Below are 23,452 nucleotides of genomic sequence, written 5' to 3'. Positions count from 1 at the left end.
AAAAAGCAGAAATAGACGTGCTCTCCTGTTAACCTTAAAGCAAACTGCCGTGTTTTGGAGAGAGTCACCTATCAGGAAATGGCAGGCCGACCCTAGTGGCTGAGGGCATCAGTCCCTCAACCATGGAAGTGAATTCTGTCAACAACCAGTGAGCTCAGAAGAGGACCTCAGCTCCTGATGAGAGCAACCCTGGTGACATTTTCACTGCAGTCTCGAGACCCTGAGGAAAAGACCCAGTCACGCTTTGCTTGGACTCCAGACCTATAGAAAGTGAAAATGTCCTAAGATGCTGAATTTGTGGTCATTTGTTACACAGCAACAAAAATTAGTAGTAGAAAGTAATGAGAACTTTAAAGACAGAATAGCAGATACAGAGAACAGCCACCACCCCAGGGCTGAGACAGTACCCAGAGAAGAGACCCTCTACTTCCGCCAAGCCCCACACCCTGGACTGGAATCCAGACCTTGTGGGAGAGGGCATTATGGTTTGATAAAGAGCAGAGAAGTTGCTGTGGTGCTGCACTGGCAGAACTTTTTGAAAATCTCTCTTGTGGAACCTACTGGAAAAATTTGCTCTTAAGGGCAGGAGTCATCAAACTATAACCTGCAGCCTGGTCTGCCATCTGTTTTTAAACAGTCTGGGAGTTACGGATGGTTTTTGCATTTTAAATGGTTGAAAAAATTTAAAGAACATTTCATGATATGTGAAAATTACATGGAATAAAAATCTGTGTCCATAAAGTTTTATTGGAGCACAGCTACACTCATTTGTTTATGTGTTGTGTGTGGCTGATTTGCACTACAAGGGCAGTTGAGTAATTGTAACAGACCGGGCCAGTGGAATGCAAAGCCTAACTATTACTCTGGTCCTTTACAGAAAAAGTTTGCTGACGCCTGCTCTAGGGTGCTGAGGGATAGCTCCTCATACGGAGGTGTCCTGCCCGACACCTACGGCACTGTATAAAGCTGCCTTTTATAGCTGGGGTGTAGCAGTTGGTGCTCCGGGAAGCTGCCATCTGCTGTCCAGGGCTGCAGAAGCCCTGGGTGCTGCAGGAGCTGGGCACTGGGGAAGCAGCAGGTGCCACAGGGAAAACAATACCCTTTCTTCTTGCAGTGTCTCTCCAGCGCCCTCTACCGACAAAGCTTCAGAGCATGCACAAAGGGTGAATTTGGAGCTAAGAGGTAATAAATCAGTAACTCTTCAACCCAGTGCCCTCTAGTTTCTGTTCTACCTCTTCTGAAGCTACTCCTGCCAAAAGTCAGCACTGACCAGCTAATTGCCAGTTTCCCCGGTATTGAATCATTTGATCTCTCCACAGCTTATCACCACAATGCCCCATATCCTACCCCAGTATGTTGCCTACAGATTTTCTTCTTTGGCTTCGCTGGCATTACTCTCCTCTGTTTTGTTTTCTCTTCTGCTGACTCTGAAATACTGATGTTCCCAGGATTTATCCTTTCTTCTATTTTTTCCTCTTTTTCTTCCGGGAGGATTTCATCATTCCCTTGCTTTAGTTACCATCCAAGTCCTGATGATAACAGAAATACCATCTCCGTTCTTTTTTATAAAAAATTAATTTATTTATTTTTGGCTGTGTTGGGTCTTCGTTTCTGTGCGAGGGCTTTCTCTAGTTGCGGCGAGCGGGGGCCACTCTTCATCGCGGTGCGCGGGCCTCTCACGGTCGCGGCCTCTCGTTGCGGAGCACAAGCTCCAGACGCGCAGGCTCAGTAGTTGTGGCTCACGGGCCTAGTTGCTCCGCGGCATGTGGGATCTTCCCAGACCAGGGCTCGAACCCGTGTCCCCTGCATTGGCGGGCAGATTCTCAACCACTGCGCCACCAGGGAAGCCCCAATCTCCATTCTTGTAACTCACCCTGAGTTCTACACTTAACTAGCCTTTAATGACCTCATCATCTTCCTCCGAAAACCTAGTGAACTCTTATATTCTCAGAATCAGTTAATGGCATTGTCACCAGGTACCAAGTCCCAAGTTCTTTTTTCTCTCTTAACTTCTCCATTCTTTTAGTCATCAGGCCCTGAGTTTCTCCCTCAGGAATAAATCTGCCTCTAATTTGCCTCTCTTACACATTTTCACTGATCTCTTCACCACCAATCTATTCCCTTTCTAAACCAAATCCCACGTTGCTCCCAGAATTATTTGCTTAAAGTTGATCATAGCACTTTTCTGCCCCTTCCCCCTGCCAGTCTGGCCCTGCACTGGGTGCTGTTTCCCCTTTTGGCTGCCCAGCTTCCCATCTCCTCTTCCATTTGGGGAGAATCCTCCTGTGTGTGGTATTGGCAGCCAGTTCTCCAACTCCCTCTGCAGAAATTTAAGGGTGGTTATCCTCCCTCTGCTCTGAGCATCAGGGTACAGGCACCTCCACCTAGGACTTGGAATCTTGTGATGAAAACAAAGAACAGTTGAGAAAACTCTCAAGGGCAGTGATGGGGTGAGACCAATGGCAGCCACAGGAGTGTTCCACGAGTGGGATCCCAGGCCTCTAGCTATGGTCACTCTGCCTGGCCTCTCTTGGTTCCTCCTTTGTCTCCAGTGCCAATACCCTGCTCCAAAACTTTACCACTTGCCTAGATGTAATTTCTGGCTTCCTTCCTCTTCACTCTCAATCCTTCCTGTGTATTATTCCCAGAACAACGAAAATGGTCACAATCTACCTTATTTCCCATTATACTTCAATATATCCAACTTTGCTGCATTCAAGATTTTCCTTCCCATTCCTCAAATTTTCCTGTTCCCCAGTCCTTTTATACTTTGCTTGGGCTTGACCATGCCTTTCCTTATGTTCTTTCTTTTCTTTTTTTTTTTTTTTTTTTGCGGTATGCGGGCCTCTCACTGTTGTGGCCTCTCCCATTGCGGAGCACAGGCTCCGGACGCGCAGGCCCAGCGGCCATGGCTCACGGGCCCAGCCGCTCCGTGGCATGTGGGATCTTCCCGGACCGGGGCACGAACCCGTGTCCCTTGCATCGGCAGGCGGACTCTCAACCACTGCGCCACCAGGGAAGCCCTTTTTTCTTTTTTTTTAAAATTGAGGTATGGTTGATGTACAATGTTATATAAGTTTCAGGTGTACAACATAGTGATTCACAATTTTTAAAGTTTATATATTTTTTAGCATCTTTATTGGAGTATAATTGCTTTACAATGGTGTGTGAAAGGTTATATTCTTATGTTCTTTCTTACATCTGGAATATCCTCTACTTAGTCAAGGCCCAGCTTAAGATTCCCTTTCATGAAGCCTTTCTTAACACTTTAGTCTCAGCTCTTTCTACTTCTTTCAACATGAAGGAGATCAGGATATGCTACCCCCAAATATGCCACTTTGGCATAAGGATTTTTTTGAGCTAAAGGCAATTGAGAATCAACAGATGCAGAAAGAGTTCTCTGCCCTCCACTTATCTGCCTAAAATCAGGGCATAAATTCCCTTTGTGAAGGTGTTTCCCCCGACCCATCACCAGAGAGAGAGAGTTGACACTGAGATGAGTTTGCATAACTAGACCTTACTACAACAGCCCTTATCTTCCATTAGTTCTCCCATATATTTCCTGGTTACTTCCCCACAATTGTCATCTCTGGAAGCCCAAAGCCTCTTTCCTTTGTTAAGAGGATATGTGAGACCCTGAGTCTAACCGATTCTTTGATATTTACTTTTCTGTGAACTCCTGTGCATGTATATATTAATAAAAATTGTGCCTTTCCCCCCATTAATCTGTCTTTTATTAGTTTAATTCACATACTACCAGTAACTGAACTTAAGAGAGTAGAGAAAAAGTTTTCCCTCCTCAATAAACACAACGGTTTCTGTAGATACAACATAATTTCAGTTATTTCCCATCATCCTAAAACATGGCCCCCCAACCCCTCTAAAAATTCCCACTGACCTTGCTTCCCTAACAAGCTGCCATTTCTATCTCTTTTCCTTTCTTAACAAACCTCTTAAATAGAACTAACACATTTTGTTTTCAGAATGAAAATTTCAATCCATAGAGCTTCTGTTGCCCACATCAACCAACCAAAGAGCTTTCTCAAAAACCAATGACTTCTTCAGATCATTTGCCCACTTTTAAATTGGGTTATTTATCTTTCTATTATTGAGATGTAAGATGTCTTTATGTATTCTGAATACGAGTCCTTTGTCAGATATATAATTTGCAAATATTTTCTCAGAAGAACATACAGAGCACATGAAAAGATACTCAATATCATTAGTCATTAGGGAAATGAAAATCAAAACCACAATAAGATACCATTCATACCCACTAAGATGGCTAGAATCAAAAAGACAGACAGGGGCTTTTCTGGTGGCGCAGTGGTTGAGAGTCCGCCTGCCGTTGCAGGGGACACGGGTTCGTGCCCCGGTCTGGGAAGATCCCACATACCGCGGAGCGGCTGGGCCCGTGAGCCATGGCCGCTGAGCCTGCACATCTGGAGCCTGTGCTCCGCAACGGGAGAGGCCACAACAGTGAGAGGCCCGCGTACTGCAAAAAAAAAAAAAAAAAAAAAGACAGCAACAAGTGTGGGTGAGGATGTGGAAAAGCTGGAACACTTATACATTGCTAAAGAGAATGTAAAGTGTTGCAGGCATTTTGGAAAAGTTTTACAATTCCTCAAAATGTTAAACATAGCATGTTAAACATATGGGTTATAGTTTAACATGAGGACTACAGCTAAACATATATTAAAAGTATGATACAGTAGTCCCACTTCTAGGTATATATCGAAGAGAAATAAAAACATTTGTCCATATAAGAACTTGTAAATGAACGTTCATAGCAGCATTGTTCGTGATGGCCAAAAGTGGAAACAATCCAAATGTCCACCAACTGATGAATGAATAGATAAAGTGTGGTATAGCCATTCAATAATACATTATTTGGTAATAAAAAGGAGTGAAGTATTGACACATATTATGACGTGAATGAAATTTAAAAACATTATGCTTAGTGAAAGAATCCAGTCACTAAACACCCTATATTGTATGATTCCATTTATATGAAATGCCCAGAAAAGGCAAATTTATAGAGACAGAAAGTTGATCTGTGGTTGCCAGGAAATAGGGGGAGTAGGAAATAGGGAGTGACTGCTAATTTGTATGGAGTTTCTTTTTGGAGTGACAGAATGTTCTAAAATTAGATTGTTGTGATGGTTATACAACCCTGTTAATATACCAAAAATCATTGAGTTATATACTTTAAATGGATGAATTATGCAATATGTAAATTATATCTCCGTAAAGCTGTTTAAAAAAGAAAAAGATGTCTTAATACTGAGCTCCAGGGGCCATTTTTAGTCATCCTTTCTCTGCAACTGCAGCTTCTGACATTGTTGACAGCACTTTACTTATTGTCATTTTTTAATAATGGAATAATACAACCAAATTACAAAAATTTGAGAAACTAGAGAGTGGTGGCAAAATTAGTGTTGAATATGAATTTCTCATGGGCATATTATCATAGAAAACTGAGCTAACAATAATTTATTTATTTTTATACATTTATTTATTTATTTTATTTTTGGCTGCATTGGGTCTTCGTTGCTGCGCCCGGGCTTACTATAGTTGCGGCGAGCGGGGGCTGCTCTTTGTTGTGGTGCATGGGCTTCTCATTGCGGTGGCTTCTCTTGTTGCCAAGCATAGAATCTAGGTGCGTGGGCTTCAGTAGTTGTGGCACGTGGGGTCAGTAGTTGTGGCTCGCAGGCTCTAGAGTGCAGGCTCAGTAGTTGTGGCACTCGGACTCAGTAGTTGTGGCACACGGACTTAGTTGCTCCGCGGCTTGTGGGATCTTCCCAGACCAGGGCTTGAACCCGTGTCCCCTGCATTGGCAGGTGGATTCTTAACCACTGTACCACTAAGGAAGTCCCTGAGCTAGCAATAATTTATTTTTAAGATTAAGTTAAGATGCAACAGGGAGGAGATATGGGAATATATGTATATGTATAGCTGATTCACTTTGTTATAAAGCAGAAACTAGCACACCGTTGTAAAGCAATTATACTCCAATAAAGATGTTACAGAAAAAACGATTAAGTTAAACACTTTAAAATTTACTAAACACTTCTATTTTTGGTTGTTTAAAAATCTTAATTATTACTTCTTTGAAGAGTCTCTTTGTTAGGTACATGTGCCTTTTTGCCCAATACTTACTTACTCTGATTATAAGTAGGTAACAGTCATTATGAATTTGGAAAATATGAGAAAATTAAAACCCATCTGGTGGTAATGATTTTATTGCACCCTATCAATAATATTGTACCATGTCTTCCAGTTATATTTTTGCAAAATCCCTCTTTTCTGTTATTTTTAGAAATTCATAGTTTCCTCTGTAGGACTAGAAAATATAAAAAAATTCTATAAGACAACTATTTGACATAACTTTCGAAATTATCATAAACATTTAATATATGCACATGGCTTTAAAGAAAAGATATATATATATATTTTTTAAATGAATTTATTTATTTATTTTTGGCTGTGTTGGGTCTTCGTTTCTGTGCGAGGGCTTTCTCTAGTTGCGGTGAGCGGGGGCCACTCTTCATCGCCGTGCGCGGGCCTCTCACTGTCGCGGCCTTCTCTTGTTGCGGAGCACAGGCTCCAGACGCGCAGGCTCAGTAGCTGTGGTGTGCGGGCTTAGTTGTTCCGCGGCATGTAGGATTTTCCCAGACCAGGACTCGAACCCGTGTCCCCTGCATTGGCAGGCAGATTCTTAACCACTGCGCCACCAGGGAAGTCCCTGAACATATATTTCTAAAACAATGCAGCAAATATAATAGAGATATGAACAAAATCATACTCCAGAAGATAATCCAACTAATTACACTTGGGGGAACTGGGCATACTTCAGGCCTGAGGACTGAAGAGTGACCAGTAGTTTGCTACACAAAGGGCAGGGCAAGCCCATTCCAGAGCACAGGGACAGGTTTGTGTTAGAGCCACAGGTATTGAAAGGTAAGGGGAAGTTTATGGCTCCAGATCACAGAGCTGGGGTGAGAGGAGGGGGCACTACAGGAAGTGGGAGATGTAGTCAGCAGTCAGATGGTTCAAACTTTCTGCTTCTGAAACTATTTGAATTAAGTGGTTTCTAAACTGAGCTGATTGTCAGGAATGTCCAGGGAGCTTTCTTACAGATCCCAAGATCCCACCTTCAGAAATTCCAACCCATTATGTATGGGTGGGGCCCAGGAACACCTTTGAAAAGCCCCCGGGGTAATTCTGCTGCTGTATCAGGGTTTGGGGCTGCTTTTATGGGGGAAGGGTGAGCAAACAGGAGAGTGCAATACCTTTTGTAAGGCAGGTAACTGTGCAGGACGTATCCTGACCTCCTTCAAGTCTTTGCTCAACATTAAAAAAAAAAAAATCACCCCCCCCATCTTTTTTACCTAAACACTTATCTTCTAGCAGTTTACTTACTCTAAGTTTACTTAGGATATTATCTGAATCCATTCATTAGAATGTAAGTTCAACAAAGGCAGTGGTTTTTCTCTTCTTTACTAGTGATCCTCAGATCCTAGAAGTCTGGCGCATAGCAGGCCTTCTGTTTTTGAATGTATGAATCAATCAAGGAGTGGACGATACGAGAATTTGGCCAGGACGGAGGCTGTGGAGAAGAAACGTGTAAGCTTGATGCAGGCAATTTGCTTAAAAACGAAAACTGAGGCAGTTGGAGAGAGAGGGGCACAGGTTAAAAAAATACTGTGATAGGGAGGAAGGCTAGTTTTTCCTTGTTTTCAAGTTTCTTTCTGATTGCACTCTCTTGCTTCCGGGTACATAACAAACTCAAAACCTGCCAGAACTTTCCACCTGGTCACCTAAACTAGCTAACCATACACCTGGGACCCACACCAGTGCAGCCGAGAAAACCTGGATAACTGTATTCTTTCAAGGACGGGTGTCTGCCGCGGCGGCCTGCGACCTAGGCTCAAGCATGCGCAATAGACAGAGTCACCAGCGTGCGCGGGAAGCTCGGCCGCGTCCGATTATGATTGGCTGTCGCGGCGCACTCCCACCCACCGAAACGCAGCGCTGGATGCTGATTGGGTGTCTCCTCAGAGGCCGGACGCCTCACGGGGGGCGAGGGAGGGGAGGCGGGAAACAGCTTAGTGGGTGCAGGGTCGCGCAGTTCCATCAGGCAGGCGGCGGAGAGGTTCCGAAATGGCGGTGCAGCCGAAAGAGACGCTGCAGCTGGAGAGTGCGGCCGAGGTCGGCTTCGTGCGCTTCTTCCAGGGCATGCCGGAGAAGCCGACCACCACGGTGCGCCTCTTCGACCGGGGCGACTTCTACACGGCGCACCGGGAGGACGCGCTGCTGGCCGCCCGGGAGGTGTTCAAGACCCAGGGGGTGGTCAAATACATGGGACCGGCAGGTGAGGGCGGGGACGGCGCGGGCTCAGGGGAGGACCCCGCGGAGTTGGCTTCTCTCAGGAAGTGGGAGGGTGTCGGGCAGGGAGACACGGGGGCGGGGACGCTGGTGCCTCGTGGGGCCACTGCGCGTGCTCCGGCCCCTGCCTGGCCGAATGGGACGCCACCCGCCCCCTGCCCTGCCTCCATCCTGAGTCTGTCCCTCCGGAGCTGCCCCGGATCAGACCTAATAGCGATCGCTTCGTGCGAGGCGTTTTAACACATTGTTCTATTTAATTTTGCTGCAGTCCGCGTGGGTGTCTGCTTCTCGCTCCAGCCTTGGCGCTGTGGATATCATCACAAACGCCGCCAGACCTCTTTATCACAAACGCCAGTCCAGGATTGAGATTTAGAATAGAAGGGGGTTAGGGAGACCGATTTATGTCGCCAGCGTGATTTTGCCTGTTTAGCGAACGTCATTTATATCGCTGTTCAGCGCAGGGACCTGTAGTGTCTACTGTTAATAGGCAGTATTGCCAAGTGGTCAGGACCTCGAACTGGAGCCAGATTGCCTGGCTTCAAGTCGCAGCCCCTCCACTTACCAGCTGTGTGGCCTTGAGCTAGTCATGTATGTCTGCCTCAGCTCGGCATTCAGTGCCCTCGGTAACCCATCCCCATCTCTCTAGCATAATCTCTCCCTGGAAAGCTACAAACTTCTCACCCTCTTGTAGTTAGATGTTCTGAACATCGAGTTTTATGTTAATCTCTTTTATCCTTGGCTCCTAGGAATGAACATAATAGAAGGAGTAAGGAGTTGTGGATTTTAGTCCTGCCTCTGCCATATGCAGATGGAAGGTTACTGACAAAAGCTGTTTCATTCATTAGATAGACATTTATTGAGTGCTGCCTTGTCGGGCAGGGTTATGGACACTGGGAGTACATAGATCAAAAGGCAGTATCCCAGGGCTTCCCTGGTGGCGCAGTGGTTGCGAGTCCGCCTGCCGACACAGGGGACACGGGTTCGTGCCCCGGTCCGGGAAGATCCCACATGCCGCGGAGCGGCTGGGCCCGTGAGCCATGGCCGCTGAGCCTGTGCGTCCGGAGCCTGTGCTCCGCAACGGGAGAGGCCACAACAGTGAGAGGCCCGCGTACTGTTAAAAAAAAAAAAAAAAAAAAAAAGGCAGTATCCCCACCTTCACAGAGCTCCCCCTTGTGGAGAGCAAGGCAGAAGTAATTCCAATTCCAGGTGAAGACCTATGGAGGATGCTCCATAACAAGTTGCCAAAGAGGCAGAGGCAGGATTGCCAAAGACTGGAGCCATCAGAAGAGGCATTATAAGAGAGGTTAAAGTTCACTTGAGTCTTGAGAAACCCTGTACCCATTAGCAGGGTACAGGGTTTCCCCTGAGTCCTCCCAAACCCAGGCAACTGCTAATCTGCTTTCTCTCTCTAGATTTGCTTATAACATTGGTCTTCTGTGACTGATCTCTTTCACTTAACATTTTAAGGTTCATCTGTGTTATCAGTACTTCATTTCTTTTTATTGCCAAATATTCCGTTGTATGGATATACAATATTTTGTTTAATCCATTCGTTAGTTGATGGACATTTGGGCTGTTTCTTTTCTTTTTTTTTTTTTTTGGGCTGTTTCTTGAACCAATACTTTTAATGTCGTCTGTACCCATTCTCTCCTTCCCTGTTGTGCCAGTGAAGAGATGAGCCTTTTGCTGTGGTCTGGATCCCCTCTCCTCGTCTCACAGATGGCTTTGCTGTTGATCATTTCTTCTCTCTGGCTCATTCTTTTGGCATTTAGACTTATTCATATCCTTTTAGCTACTTTTCTCTTACTTTTCAACAACTATCAAAACATTATTATAGGGGCTTCCCTGGTGGCGCAGTGGTTGAGAGTCCGCCTGCCGATGCACGGGACACGGGTTCGTGCACCGGTCTGGGAAGATCCCACATGCCGCGGAGCGGCTGGGCCCGTGAGCCATGGCCGCTGAGCCTGCGCGTCCGGAGGCTGTGCTCCGCAACGGGAGAGGCCACAACAGTGAGAGGCCTGCGTACCGCAAAAAAAAAAAAAAAAAAAAAGAAAAAAGATTATTATAATAAAGCTCTGTGAGGTGGGTTAGTACCTAGCTTCAATTTATAGATAGGAATCTGAGTCCCTAAAAAAGGAAGTTCCTTATCTTTTGCCTCTTTTGCTGTCAGAACTCAGCTTAGAAGCATCTCCTCTTGGAAGCCTTTCTTAACTCCCATCTTAAGGCTGCCTGGTTAGCTGCCCCTCTCATGTGTTCCTTGCCCTAGGACCTTCTCCTTACCTTAGACACAGCATTTATTTTACTCTATGCCAATATACTGAAAGCTCCCAGAGGGCAGGAACTCTGTCTTAACCAGTCTCTGCCTTAGAATCCCAGCACCTGGCACAGTGCCCACATGTAAGCAGACACATTATCAGCTGAATGAAGATGGGGGCTCCAAATTATTCTTGAAGAGGAGAATCTTGTATCAACCTGAGGTTTTTTTTCTGCACCACGTGGAGGCTGGGTAGCTTTCTCTTCCAGTTCCCCTTCAGTCTTACTTCCCAGCTTTCAGACTTAAAGCATACAGCCAGGCTCTTCACCAGGAACATCCAGTGTGTCACAAACAGTCCTTTGAGAGAAATAGTATCTTCGGAGGATAACCTTTTTTTTTAAAATATAAATTTATTTATTTTATTTATTTTCATTTTTGGCTGCGTTGGGTCTTTGTTGCTGTGCGTGGACTTTCTCTGGTTGCGGTGAGCGGGGCCTACTCTTTGTTGCGGTGCGCGGGCTTCTCATTGTGGTGGCTTCTCTTGTGGAGCACGGGCTCTAGGCGTGCAGGCTTCAGTAGTTGCAGCACGTGGGCTCTAGAGTGCAGGCTCAGTAGTTGTGGCACACAGGCAGCAGGGATTCTTGTCTACTACTTATAACTAGTGAACTGATATTGAAAGTATCAGCTGCGTTTTGCTGTACAGAACAATTGTATTATGTCATTTAATTAATCTTTATGCTTATTTGTATTTGATATTTGTACTTGATGTGATCTATTGTTAAATTTAGGTTAAATCTTTCATAAGATCCAGAATTGTCAGAATAATCTACAAGTATAATCTGAATTACCTTTAAGTGAATAATTTGTATTACCTATATTATATGAAAATTGAACTTTAATTCCATTTGATGATGTGGGTGATTTTATTTATTTTGTAAAGAAATTGTTATTTACAAATCAGAACTAAGGTGAGACACTATATTCCATCTAAGACAATTTTTTAGCCTTGGCACTATTCATATTTTGGACCGAAGAATTAATTTGTTACTGTGAGGGGCTATCCTGTGCACATTTAACAACATCCCTGCCTCTTCCTACTAGATTCTGTTATTCCCTTTCCCCAGTTGTAACAACCTAAATGCCCCACAGGCATTGACAATTGTCCGCTAAGGGAGCAAGATCTTCCCTTTTGAGAACCAGTGATGTAAGATGAAGGCCAGGAAGTTCGAAAACTCAGTTGACTGGATAGGGGAAATAGGTGCACTCATACTTTACGGGTGGTAGTGTTAATTGGTACAGCCAACCAAGGGGGATAGTCTGCAATATTTATAAAAATCACACATATCATCCTTTGATAAAATCCAGTTTTAGGACTTTGTCTCACAGATACACTCAGATATTTGGAGAGTGAAGCACATACAAGGTTATTCATGCAACACTGTTTCAATAACAAAGATTGGAAACAACCCATAGGGAAGAGGCTAAATTATAGAAATTCCTTAGGTTCATTGGAACGTTTGCAGCTGTAAACAGAAAGAAGCTGATTATGTACTGATGGAACAATCTCCAAAATACTATATCAAAGTTAAAAAAAAAGATACAGTACAGTGTGTATAGTGTGCAATTATTTATGTAAAAGAGGAAAAAAGCAATGCCTTATATTTGCTTGTGTGTGCCTAGACTATGTTTGGAAATATATTCTATAAAGTGATAACTTGGGTGGTGAACTGGATGTGTAGGGGACAGTGGTGGAATGCAAGTCTCCTTTTTGATGTACCTTTTTGAGCCTTCGGTTTTTTTTCTTTTTTTTTGATGTGGACGATTTTTTTTTTTTTTTTTTGCGGTACTTGGGCCTCTCACTGTTGTGGCCTCTCCCGTTTCGGAGCACAGGCTCCGGACGCGCAGGCTCAGCGGCCATGGCTCACGGGCCCAGCCGCTCCGCGGCACGTGGGATCTTCCCGGACCGGGGCACGAACCCGTGTCCCCTGCATCGGCAGGTGGACTCTCAACCACTGCGCCACCAGGGAAGCCCTAAAGTCTTTATTGAATTTGTTACAATATTGTTTCTGTTCCGTATTTTGGCTTTTTGGCCGCAAGCCATGTGGGATCCCACCTCCCTGACCAGGGATCGAACCCACACCCCCTGCATTGGAAGGCCAAGTCCCAGCCACTGGGCCGCCAGAGAAGTCCCTGAACCTTCAAGTTTTGAACTATGTTACCTAGAACATTTTATAATGAATAATAACTAATTTATTTTTATAGACCTTTTGAAAAAAATCCTATACAAATACTATTGTAGTTATTACATAAGAGTTTTATTCAAACTTGTGAAAAACAAATGATAAAAAAGGACAAGTAGGATTAGCTGTATGTATATTGACTCATTCTTTTGTCTTTGTGTCTTCTCAATTTTTTATTTTGATGTGTAGGCTCCACAGGTGCAGGGGGTTATGTCTATCCACCATTTTATACCCTTCATCTGCTAAAGTATCTAGGACGTGTAATAGGTGCTTGATAAATAGTTTATTGAGTGAATGAATTACTGGGAAAACAACATAGCTTGGGGGGAGGCATTGTGTTAGGTCTTCAACACTTATGACTTCAAATCCTCAAATCCGTAACATGTATTTTAAATATTTTTCTTTAGGAGCAAAGACTGTGGAGAGTGTTGTACTTAGTAAAATGAATTTTGAGTCTTTTGTAAAAGATCTTCTTCTAGTTCGTCAGTACAGAGTTGAAGTTTATAAGAACAGAGCTGGAAGTAAGGCCTCCAAGGAGAATGATTGGTATTTGGCATTTAAGGTAATTATCTTCCATTTAAATTTAGTTGTGTTTAAGAGTAGACAAAATAAAAACATGAGAGAATTCTGTGTTGGTTTAATATTTTAGCCAGGTTGTGATAGTAAAATGCTGTGAGAAGCTTTAATATTCTTTAGCATGTGGTTTTTAACATAACAGTTTAATAGCAATTCAGAAATTCAGTAAATCCTTATTATGAGTATGAATACTCTGAGCTTTGTCACTGTCCCTAAAACCTAAATAATAAATAGCCTTTACATAAAGTTGAATACCAGCATTAAAGAATATTTGATTTTACTGTTTCTGAAGTAATATCACGCAAATTTACATATCCCAAACATCTATTTATACACGTTTGTAATGTGTTTGGATATTTGTATGTTCCTTTCTCTTTCATTAGACTGTAATGTTTTTAGAAGTGTGGAACTTTGTTTAATGCTGATCATATTCCTAGGTGTGCCTAGAAGGGCTTATTGATGTGCTTCTAATGCCTTCATGGAGATGGGGGTACTATTGTTTTATTTAAGGACTATCTTTATTTTTAGTCTGTAAAATCATGTTTCTGTTTGTTCACACACAATACCTTCAAATAAATATTGGATAATGGTTAAAATGTTGGGGAGGTGAGATTTATCCTTGAAAGGGAATAAATGTGTGGTAAGGCGGAACAGTGTTCTGGCCTTGTATTTGGCTGATCTCATTTCTCCTCTGTCCCTCTGCATGACCTTGGCAAATTTTCCAGCCTTCTCCTGTATCTGTTTCTCTTTAAACAGTAAAATTAGAAGGTTTTTAAGATGTTTTCTGACCTGAAAGGCCTGAGAAAGTTTTTTTGTGAGGTTTAATACAACATTTCAACATTTGATGTTGGTGTTGCCCCAAATAGAATATTCTTCAGTATTCCTTCCATATTGCCTGCTGTCACCACCCCCCGCCTTTGTAAATGTTGACGTTTACTGAAGATTATATCTGAGATCATTTATTCTTTATTATGGAATTTCCTCGGAATTTTCATTGCTACTTTACTGAGAAAAGTGGGACTTACAGTTTTATCTTACATTTTGAAAGATTTTAATAGAAAATTGAGGGTACCGCAAAGTGATGTTTTTCTATCTCATTCTTCACAGAGCTCAGTTAGTAACAACACCAAAATGTGGGATCATGAGTTCAGCTGATTAACTGGATTATCAGCCCATCACACCTCACTCCTTTGTGTCATCAGAATCCTTTGAGATGCATTGTTTTTAAACCCCCTACCTTTTAGGTCAGGCGGAAAAAAATCTTCAAATATGTATCTTTATCAGGTTAAAAGATAGTATCTTCATCCTGATATTTATTTTAAGAAGTTCAGATCTAAAACTGCTAAAACTGATTTATCTTTTAATTTTTAGCTTATTGATTCTATTGTAAAGTATTAGTGATATTTAGGATAGTTGACCTCTATAATTGACTTTTTGTTTGTTTAATTTTTGGTCTTGCTGTGCGGCTTGTGGGATCTTACTTGATAAGCTAGCTACTAGTTCACTTCTGAGGGTTTTTTTAAGGTGTGCATAACCTGTGCGTGTAAATCCAAAGCATGTATGTGAAAATATGATGTTCATATTTGTGATTGAATCAGTGCTTTTTAAATTTGAGTATCAGGTAATACTAGCTTTCCATTTTTTTTTTTTTGGTCACAGGGATTGAACCCAAGCCCCCTGCAGTGGAAGTGCAAAGTCTTGACTGCTAGACCGCCAGGGAACTTCCTCCATTTCATTTTTGATCCAGATTTTAATCAATAATCCATACATAGTTACAGGATATTCAGAACCATATTGAGAAAACATAAATGATTATCATGATTATGATGCTAAAGACATTTGAGAACTATTGATGGCTACTGGTTGCTTAAATTTGGCTTGTCACTGTGCTCATTTGGACTGTTTCTGACTATCTCATGTTTCATACTGTGGTCCATCAGTTGCCCCAGAAATGCCTCACGTTAACAGCAACCTGTTAGCTTCTGATCATGTTGAAGTACTGTTACCCACCAGCTTGACACAGGTGGCGCCAAAAGCAAAGAAACTTGACCCTTTACTTACTTTGTACAGTCTTAAAGAGATTTCTAATCTTTTTGAAATTTTGAAAATAGGTCAGGAACTTCTCTGGTGGTCCAGTGGTTAAGACGCCTCACTCTCAATGCAGGGGGCCCGGGTTCGATCCCTGGTCAGGTAACTAGATCCCACCTGCCACAACTAAAGATCCCGCATGCCGCAACTAAAAGATCCCGCATGCCTCAACTAAAGATCCTGTATGCCTCAACAAAGATCCTGCATGTGGCAACAAAGATCCCGTGTGCTGCAACTAAGACCCGGCACAGCCCCCCCAAAAAAAAAAAATTTGTCAAAGACCCTTTATTTGGAAATCATTGATCTAGAAGAATCTTTGCATTTTACAAATAAATACATTGATATAGAGAGATGTCTATCCAAGGTTAATATTTAAGCTAATAATACTGTTTTTCTATGTGGTATAACTACTCAGTGAAAATTCTGATATGTGCAACCAGTAGGTAGTTTGGCAGAGTGTAGAGATTTAGGCATACCATTGAGAGGGTTATCACCTTGGGTACCTCAGTGATTGTGTGAGTGAGTGTAAACTTAGATGCCAAATTTCAAACTGAAAATCGCTTTTGATACTGTTATTTTTAGATGTGCCCAAGTGTTCTGAAATTAATTGGAAAAGTAGAGAGGATACTTTATAGAAAGTGTGGTAATGTTAATTGGACTATATGGTTATAAGTAATTTTTTTGGTAAGAAAACGTTTCATTAATAAAATTCATCTAGGTTGGGTAATTTCTGTTGGTTAGTAAAATTTTAAAGTACATTCAACAGTTTCTTAAAATTTTTCTTTATTTTTGCTTAGGCTTCTCCAGGTAATCTTGCTCAGTTTGAAGACATTCTCTTTGGTAACAACGATATGTCAGCTTCCATTGGTGTTGTGGGTGTTAAAATGTCTACAGTTGATGGCCAAAGACAGGTTGGAGTTGGGTATGTTGACTCCATACAGAGGAAGCTAGGACTGTGTGAGTTTCCTGATAATGATCAATTCTCCAATCTGGAGGCTCTCCTGATTCAGATTGGACCAAAGGAATGTGTTTTACCAGGAGGAGAGACTGCTGGAGACGTGGGAAAACTGAGGCAGGTAAGGAAATGGAGTGTAGAGATAGAGGAGGATCCAAGGCTAGGAATGGCTCTAAATTAACATAATACTGTTTTACTGAAGGAAAAAAAATTTAAAGGCAAAACCTTTTAAATCTAATCACAACAGGATTTTGAGGAATGTCTTGATGTTTATCTTTGATAGAAACTTTGTATCTTTAATAGGACTTCAGAAGGAGCTGTTTCTTGTTTAAGACTTGTTCTACCTCAGATCATCCCCCTCCCCCCACCTCCCGAAAGAGTAACTCAGTGCCATTTTAAAGAGATCACAATTGATAAAAGGAGTGCTTTCACAGTTGGGGGGTGCAGGGTGGGGAAGAGGTGATTTAGGGCCATTAAAGAAAAAAAAACTATGACTGTATTTAGCCTGGATATATCAAATAAGTTGCAGTTCTTCAGGATTAATTTTTAATAGTTCAAGTGGAACTTTAGCCTATTATTATTATTATTTTAATTAATTTTTGACTGCGTTGGGTCTTTGTTGCGGTGCTCTGGCTTCTCATCGTGGTGGCTTCTCTTGCTGTGAAGCACGGGCTCTAGGCACACAGGCTTCGGTAGTTGTGGTATGCAGCCTCAGTAGTTGTGGCTCGCAGGCTCCAGAGCGCAAGCGCAGCAGTTGTGGCTCACGGGCTTATTGCTTTGTGGCATGTGGGATCCTCCCGGACCAGGGCTCGAACCCATGTCCCCTGCATTGGCAGGTAGATTCTTAACCATTGTGCCACCAGGGAAGCCCTAGCCTCTTATTATTTTACTGATTCTTTTATTTTAACAAAGTTCGATTTTGCTATTTGTATAGATATATGGTTTATTATTTAGATGTTTAAGGGATGTTGTATTCCCCCCAAGGATTCTTTTCTTCTCATGAGCCTCAAAGACAATAAGAACTACTTGAGAGTTAGCATATCTGTGATGGGCATTTTTAGCATAAATAGTATTTAGGCAACTTTCCACAAGTATTATTCTGTTAAGAGTTTTTACTATTTAGACTATTTTTTGAAAGCTTTATGTGAGCCTAATTTTAAATTTCCATGAAAATTTCATTTACAGATTTTAAAAATACATGTTAATACATATATTACCAGTGTCTTCTTGCATGTTGTATAAAAATTTAATGTGGGTTAATAATTTGTTAAGCTGTTGTCACTTTATATTTGTCAGTGATACAGCATTCCTTATTGCTTTTCTTGTTCCTTTTCTCCTAGTAATTTAAAATATTTCTTGTAAAATAGGTTATTCAGAGAGGAGGAATTCTGATCACAGAAAGAAAAAAAGCTGACTTTTCCACAAAAGATATTTATCAGGACCTCAACCGGTTGTTGAAAGGCAAAAAGGGAGAACAGGTGAATAGTGCTGTGTTGCCAGAAATGGAGAATCAGGTATGTGGATTACAAATGTGAATTTACCATTAAATAGTGACTTTTTAGAAGGCTGCTTCTGTCATCTGTATCTCAAAGCCTAAACTAGATCACTGATACTTAAGCTTATTTTAATCTATGAAGAAGCTTGTGAAAAACTCAAGGACTGACTAGAAAAATTTAAACATAACCTTAAATATAATTTCATTCTATTTACACAATATGTATCCTTGGGGTAAGGAAGAGTTTATTGTTTTATTGGTTTCACCTGAAAGAGCCTGATTACTGTCACCTAAGTAGGTGAGGTAGCTTAGTTGTTTAGGGGGAAAAAGACCTATCAAAGTTTTATAATGTACGAGCTGTGGGGTTTTTAATAAATTACTTCAGTTTCATTATCTGTCTTAAAGGATCGTTGTGGAGATTAGGAAGTAATAAGGGTGAAAGTATATACAGTGCATAATAATTGCATAATAAATGTTACATTTAAACAATTCAAAAATTGGCACTGGTTATGTATGTTCAGTGTAGAAATGAATATGAAAACAATGTAACTTCTTATAGGATTTTTCAGTGGTTGAAGTTTATCTTCAGTTTTTCAAATCTTTGAGGCAAGTATGGTTTGAGGGATGTATTTTTATGATAAAATATTAGAAACTCTTGACAGGTTATTTGTGGATCACTGATAAGTAAAATGAAGAATTGTATATTTAAATAAGAGCAAGCTCTAGCTTATAATTTTGAAAATTGATTTCAAACTACAATAAACAGACTATTATTACTATCATGATTTTGCAGTGATTGCTTATCACATGATAGTTTGATCCTTATAAGCTAAGTTTACCTGTTTTACTTTTCTTGTGTGACAGAATCAGAAGCAGTTGTGTATGAGCAATAATCCCAATATAGACGTTCCCTGACTTATGATGGTTGAACTTACAATTTTTTTACTTTACAATGGTGCGAAAGTGATATGCATTCAGAAGAATCTATACTTCGCATTTTGACCTTTTCCTGGGCTAACAATACCAGTGCAATTCTCTCATGATGCTGGGCAGGGCAGCGTGCAGCAGCTCCCAATCAGCCACGCAATCACAAGGGTTAAATGGCCGATACACTTACAACCATGCTGTCCCCATAGAACCGTTCTGTTTTTCACTTTCAGCACAATATTCAATAAATTTTGAGTTATTCAACTTTATTATAAAATAGGCTTTCTGTTAGATGATTTTGCCCAACTATAGGCTAATGTAATTCTCTGAGCACATTTAAGGTAGGTGAGGCTAAGCTACAATGTTCAGTAGGTTAGGTGTATTAAATGCATTTTACATTTATGATGCGTTTATTGGGATGTAACCCCATCATAAGTCAAGGCAGATCTGTATTAGAGAAACTTACTTCAGCGTTGAAAATGGGAAGAAGCTTTTAGGGCTACTAAAAGGTGTTATCATCTGTGCCTTGTGGTGACGTAGCAGGAGATTCTTGTGACAACCTTATATATTTGTTAGAGTTTGGCAGAGGCAGATAGATGACTGTGTTATCAATTAGGAAATATATGCACATTCACAATGAATCTGGTATCGAGTATAAGTAGAACTTGTCATTGGGCTATCAGTTTGATGTCCTTAGCTTCTTTATTTTATGTAGTAGTAATATAGGCAGTTTATTTAAACATTTTATTTAAATACACATATAGGAAAGTGCATATATCATAAGTGTATAACTAAATTTTCATAAATTATAAGTACCCACATGACCAGCACCCATGAAACAGAATAGTATCAGGATCGTAAAGACCCTTTTTGTTTTCTTCCAGTTGTTACCTCCACCAGGGGTAACCCTGCTTCTTACCTGACAGTATGGATTGGTTTGGTCTATTTTTGTAGTTTATATAAAGGGACTCATACAGTTCATGCTCTTGTGTTTGATTTGTTCAGTATTGTGTTTGTGAGATTTATCTATATTGTCGCATGTTGTTGTGGATTGTTTGTGCTTATATCTGTTGTTGTGTGTAGTATTCCACAATGTGAACATGCCAGGCTGTATCCATTTTACTCTTGGTGGACATTTGCATAATTTCTACTTTGGCTATTATAAATAATGTTGCTGTTACAGTAAATTTTCACTTTCTGAAAATCATTTTTTAGTCTTAGGTTTATTTAAACTTTGATTTTCTTGCTTTGGATTGGGAAAGAACAGGGAAAATGATAGTGTTTGAAATTTATTTTCATCTTGCCATCTGTTTTTTTAAAAAATCTCTGGAATTCTGGTGATAGTCATCTTTTATTTTAAATTCTTAATCTTAGGTTGCAGTTTCTTCATTGTGTGCAGTAATCAAGTTTCTAGAACTCTTATCAGATGATTCAAACTTTGGACAGTTTGAACTGACTACTTTTGACTTCAGCCAGTACATGAAATTGGATATTGCAGCAGTCAGAGCCCTTAACCTTTTCCAGGTAAGAAAAAAATACATGGGTTAAAAATATTGAGTGGTTAAAAATGTTTCTCTCTCTCTCTCTCTCTATATATATATATAAAAGACTCTTACTAAGGAGCTTAAATATTTAAAAATATTATACTTAAAAGAGATAGTTTTGAATTACTGTATTTTTCTGATTGCAAGCTATATAAATAGTATTTGTCCTGGTTTTATGAATAATTTTGTGTATTAATAGCAGTTTTTAAAAATTACATTCTAAGAAGTTTTATGTCTAGAACTGCAGTAATTTTGTGGTTTTGGTTTGGGGAAAAATATACAGCAGAAAATCAGATTAACAGGTTGAAAGTTTGATTTTCGGATGAGGAACCTTTGTGTACATTTCTATTTAATATTTGAAGAATGTTAAGTGTTTTTTGTTTGTTTGTTTTTACAAGTTTGGGGAGTGTAGGGGTTGGTTATTTTTAAATTTTTTTTGGCTGTGTGGCTTGTGGGATTTTAGTTCTCCGACCAAGGATCAAACCCAGGCCCTCGGCAGTGTTGGCACAGAGTCCTAACCACTGGACTGCCAGGGAATTCCCAGTGTTAAGTGTTCTTGTTCCCCAAATTACTTAATCATTATTCATGGCATAGTAAAGTTTTCACTAATGAGCATGCCATTTTTCTATTTTATTTTTTGTTCACTAGGGTTCCGTTGAAGATACTACTGGCTCTCAGTCTCTGGCTGCATTGCTGAATAAATGCAAAACCCCTCAAGGACAAAGACTGGTTAACCAATGGATTAAGCAGCCTCTCATGGACAAGAACAGAATAGAAGAGAGGTATATTACTAGTATATTCTTTTGTAAGCTCTGAGTAACTTCCAGTCACTCCATATGATTATACCACTTATTGTAACATGCAATTTTGCACCTATATTTTAGCATCTAGCTGCACAGAAAGCTAATAAAGTAATAGAGTAGTAATGATTTAGATTGATTAAATAACTTATTTTCTTAATTATTTTTTTTTCCTCCACTATGAAAAAGTAAAATTTTATTAGGGAGGTGCTATGGATAATGTCTCAGCATGAGCTTGGGAGCCGGATGACCTTGGTTCATGTTAAGGCTCTACCACTTAGGAGCTGTGTTATATTGGGTGTTATTCAACCTCTGTGTGGCAGTTTCTTCCCTTTTGAAATGACAGTAATAACACACCTACTTCTTAGGGTTGTCATGAGGATTTGATGATTTTCTGAGGATTAGATGATCTAATGTGTATAAAGTACTTTGAACAAGGTCTGGCACATAGGAAGCACTTATGCTTTATTATTCTAGAAAGGATTTAAGGCAGCCTAAATGTATTTCAGAAAATCTTCAAAATTGAGGAAATAAAAGTTATATAATGCTGCTGTCCTACTATAATTAGCATTGGAGTAGGTTTTATTTTTATCTTTTGTTTTAGATACAAGTTTTAAAACTTAAATGAAGTATACTGTGCATAAGAGCACAACTCCTAAATGTGCAGTTTGATGGATTTTCACGAAGTGAACACATTGGTAATAACACAAGTCAAGAAACAACATAACTAGCATCCCAGAAACTCCCCTCAATTATCCTGATAGTTACTACCTCTCCTCATTTCAAGAGTAATTACTGTCCTTCTAACATCATAGATTAATTAGTTTTGCCTGTTTTTGAACTGCATATAAATAAAATAATTTTCTATAGTGCACTCTTATGTTTGATAGTCTTTTTAAAAACATAATTGTAATCCTGATATAGTTTTGTGTCCTTGTTTTTTCCCACTTGTGCTTACATTATCATAAGCATTTTTTAGTGTTGTTTTATGTTCATATTCAGCATTTTTAATAAGTACATAATTTATTGACTGGATATACTTTACCTTTTCAGTAATTAGGTTATTTCATGTGACCTTATGGTATACCTAATTTTTTAAAAAAAATTAATTAATTAATTAATTTATATTTCTTTTTGGCTACTTTGGATCTTCGTTGCTGCGTGCGGGCTTTCTCTAGTTGTGGCGAGCAGGGGCTACTCTTCCTTGTGGTGCGCGGGTTTCTCATTGCGGTGGCTTCTCGTTGCAGAGCACGGGCTCTAGGCACGCAGGCTTCAGTAGTTGTGGCGCACAGGCTTAGTTGCTCCGCGGCATGTGGGATCTTCCCGGACCAGGGCTCAAACCTGTGTGCCCTGCATTGGCAGGCGGATTCTTAACCCCTGTGCCACCAGGGAAGTCCCTATACCTAATGTTTTCGATTTGGTAAATTAAGATATATTGCCAGGATAGGTAAAAGAGAGTCAGTATTTTTATGGATTTTGTGTTGTCAGATTGTTCAAGAATTTGTTGAATATCTACTGAATTCTGATGGTATAAAGCATGGTGATCACTTGACTGTTTGGGACTCTGTGTATGCCAGGCAAACGTAAAATAGTTGATCAGTATCATAAGACACCCTGCAGATAACTACCAAGCTAAGTGTTGATCCTGTGGATTCTCAAGGGTCTTACAATAAAAATAACTTATGAAGTCAGTGATTCGTGGGTATGTTGATATATCATTGAAAATGCAAAAATGGAAATGCTAAGGCAACTTTCTGAAGGTAGTTTTGTTGGGGAAGAAAAGTGGAATTTTGTAACTTAAAATAAGAAATAGGGCTTCCCTGGTGGCACAGTGGTTGAGAGTCCACCTGCCAATGCAGGGGACGCGGGTTCGTGCCCTGGTCCGGGAAGATCCCACATGCCGCGGTGCGGCTGGGCCCATGAGCCGTGGCCGCTGGGCCTGCGCATCCGGAGCCTGTGCTCCGCAACGGGAGAGGCCACAGCAGTGAGAGGCTTGCATATCACACACACACAAAAAAATAAATAAAATAAAATAAGAAATAGGAAGGATTGGATATTTGCAAGTAATTAAGGCAGTTTACAATTTTTTATTTTAATTATTTGTGAGTAAGTAACTACATTAACGTGTGTCAAAAGTCCAACAGAACAGAAGGATATACAGTGATGAGTCTCTTACTCTTGTCTT

General features: G+C 40.6%; 1 protein-coding gene across 1 annotated transcript in view; it reads left to right on the top strand.

The window, feature by feature from the left end:
* Positions 1 to 8,045: 8,045 nt before the first annotated feature.
* Positions 8,046 to 23,452, top strand: part of MSH2 (mutS homolog 2) — a 72,034-nt gene continuing 56,627 nt past the window's right edge. Inside the window, exons 1-6 of the mRNA XM_027113177.1 lie at positions 8,046 to 8,374; positions 13,290 to 13,444; positions 16,344 to 16,622; positions 17,869 to 18,015; positions 20,298 to 20,447; positions 21,116 to 21,249. Coding sequence (XP_026968978.1) covers positions 8,164 to 8,374; positions 13,290 to 13,444; positions 16,344 to 16,622; positions 17,869 to 18,015; positions 20,298 to 20,447; positions 21,116 to 21,249 — 1,076 coding nt within the window. The 5' untranslated portion in view covers positions 8,046 to 8,163. The remainder of the gene's footprint in view (positions 8,375 to 13,289; positions 13,445 to 16,343; positions 16,623 to 17,868; positions 18,016 to 20,297; positions 20,448 to 21,115; positions 21,250 to 23,452) is intronic.

The sequence above is a fragment of the Aethalodelphis obliquidens genome, unplaced genomic scaffold (assembly GCF_003676395.1).
Source record: "Aethalodelphis obliquidens isolate GAN/ISIS:26980383/991018 unplaced genomic scaffold, ASM367639v1 scaffold12, whole genome shotgun sequence".
NCBI lineage: Eukaryota > Metazoa > Chordata > Mammalia > Artiodactyla > Delphinidae > Aethalodelphis > Aethalodelphis obliquidens.
The sequence above is the reverse complement of the archived record's forward strand: the minus strand, read 5'-3'. Positions and strand labels throughout refer to the sequence as shown.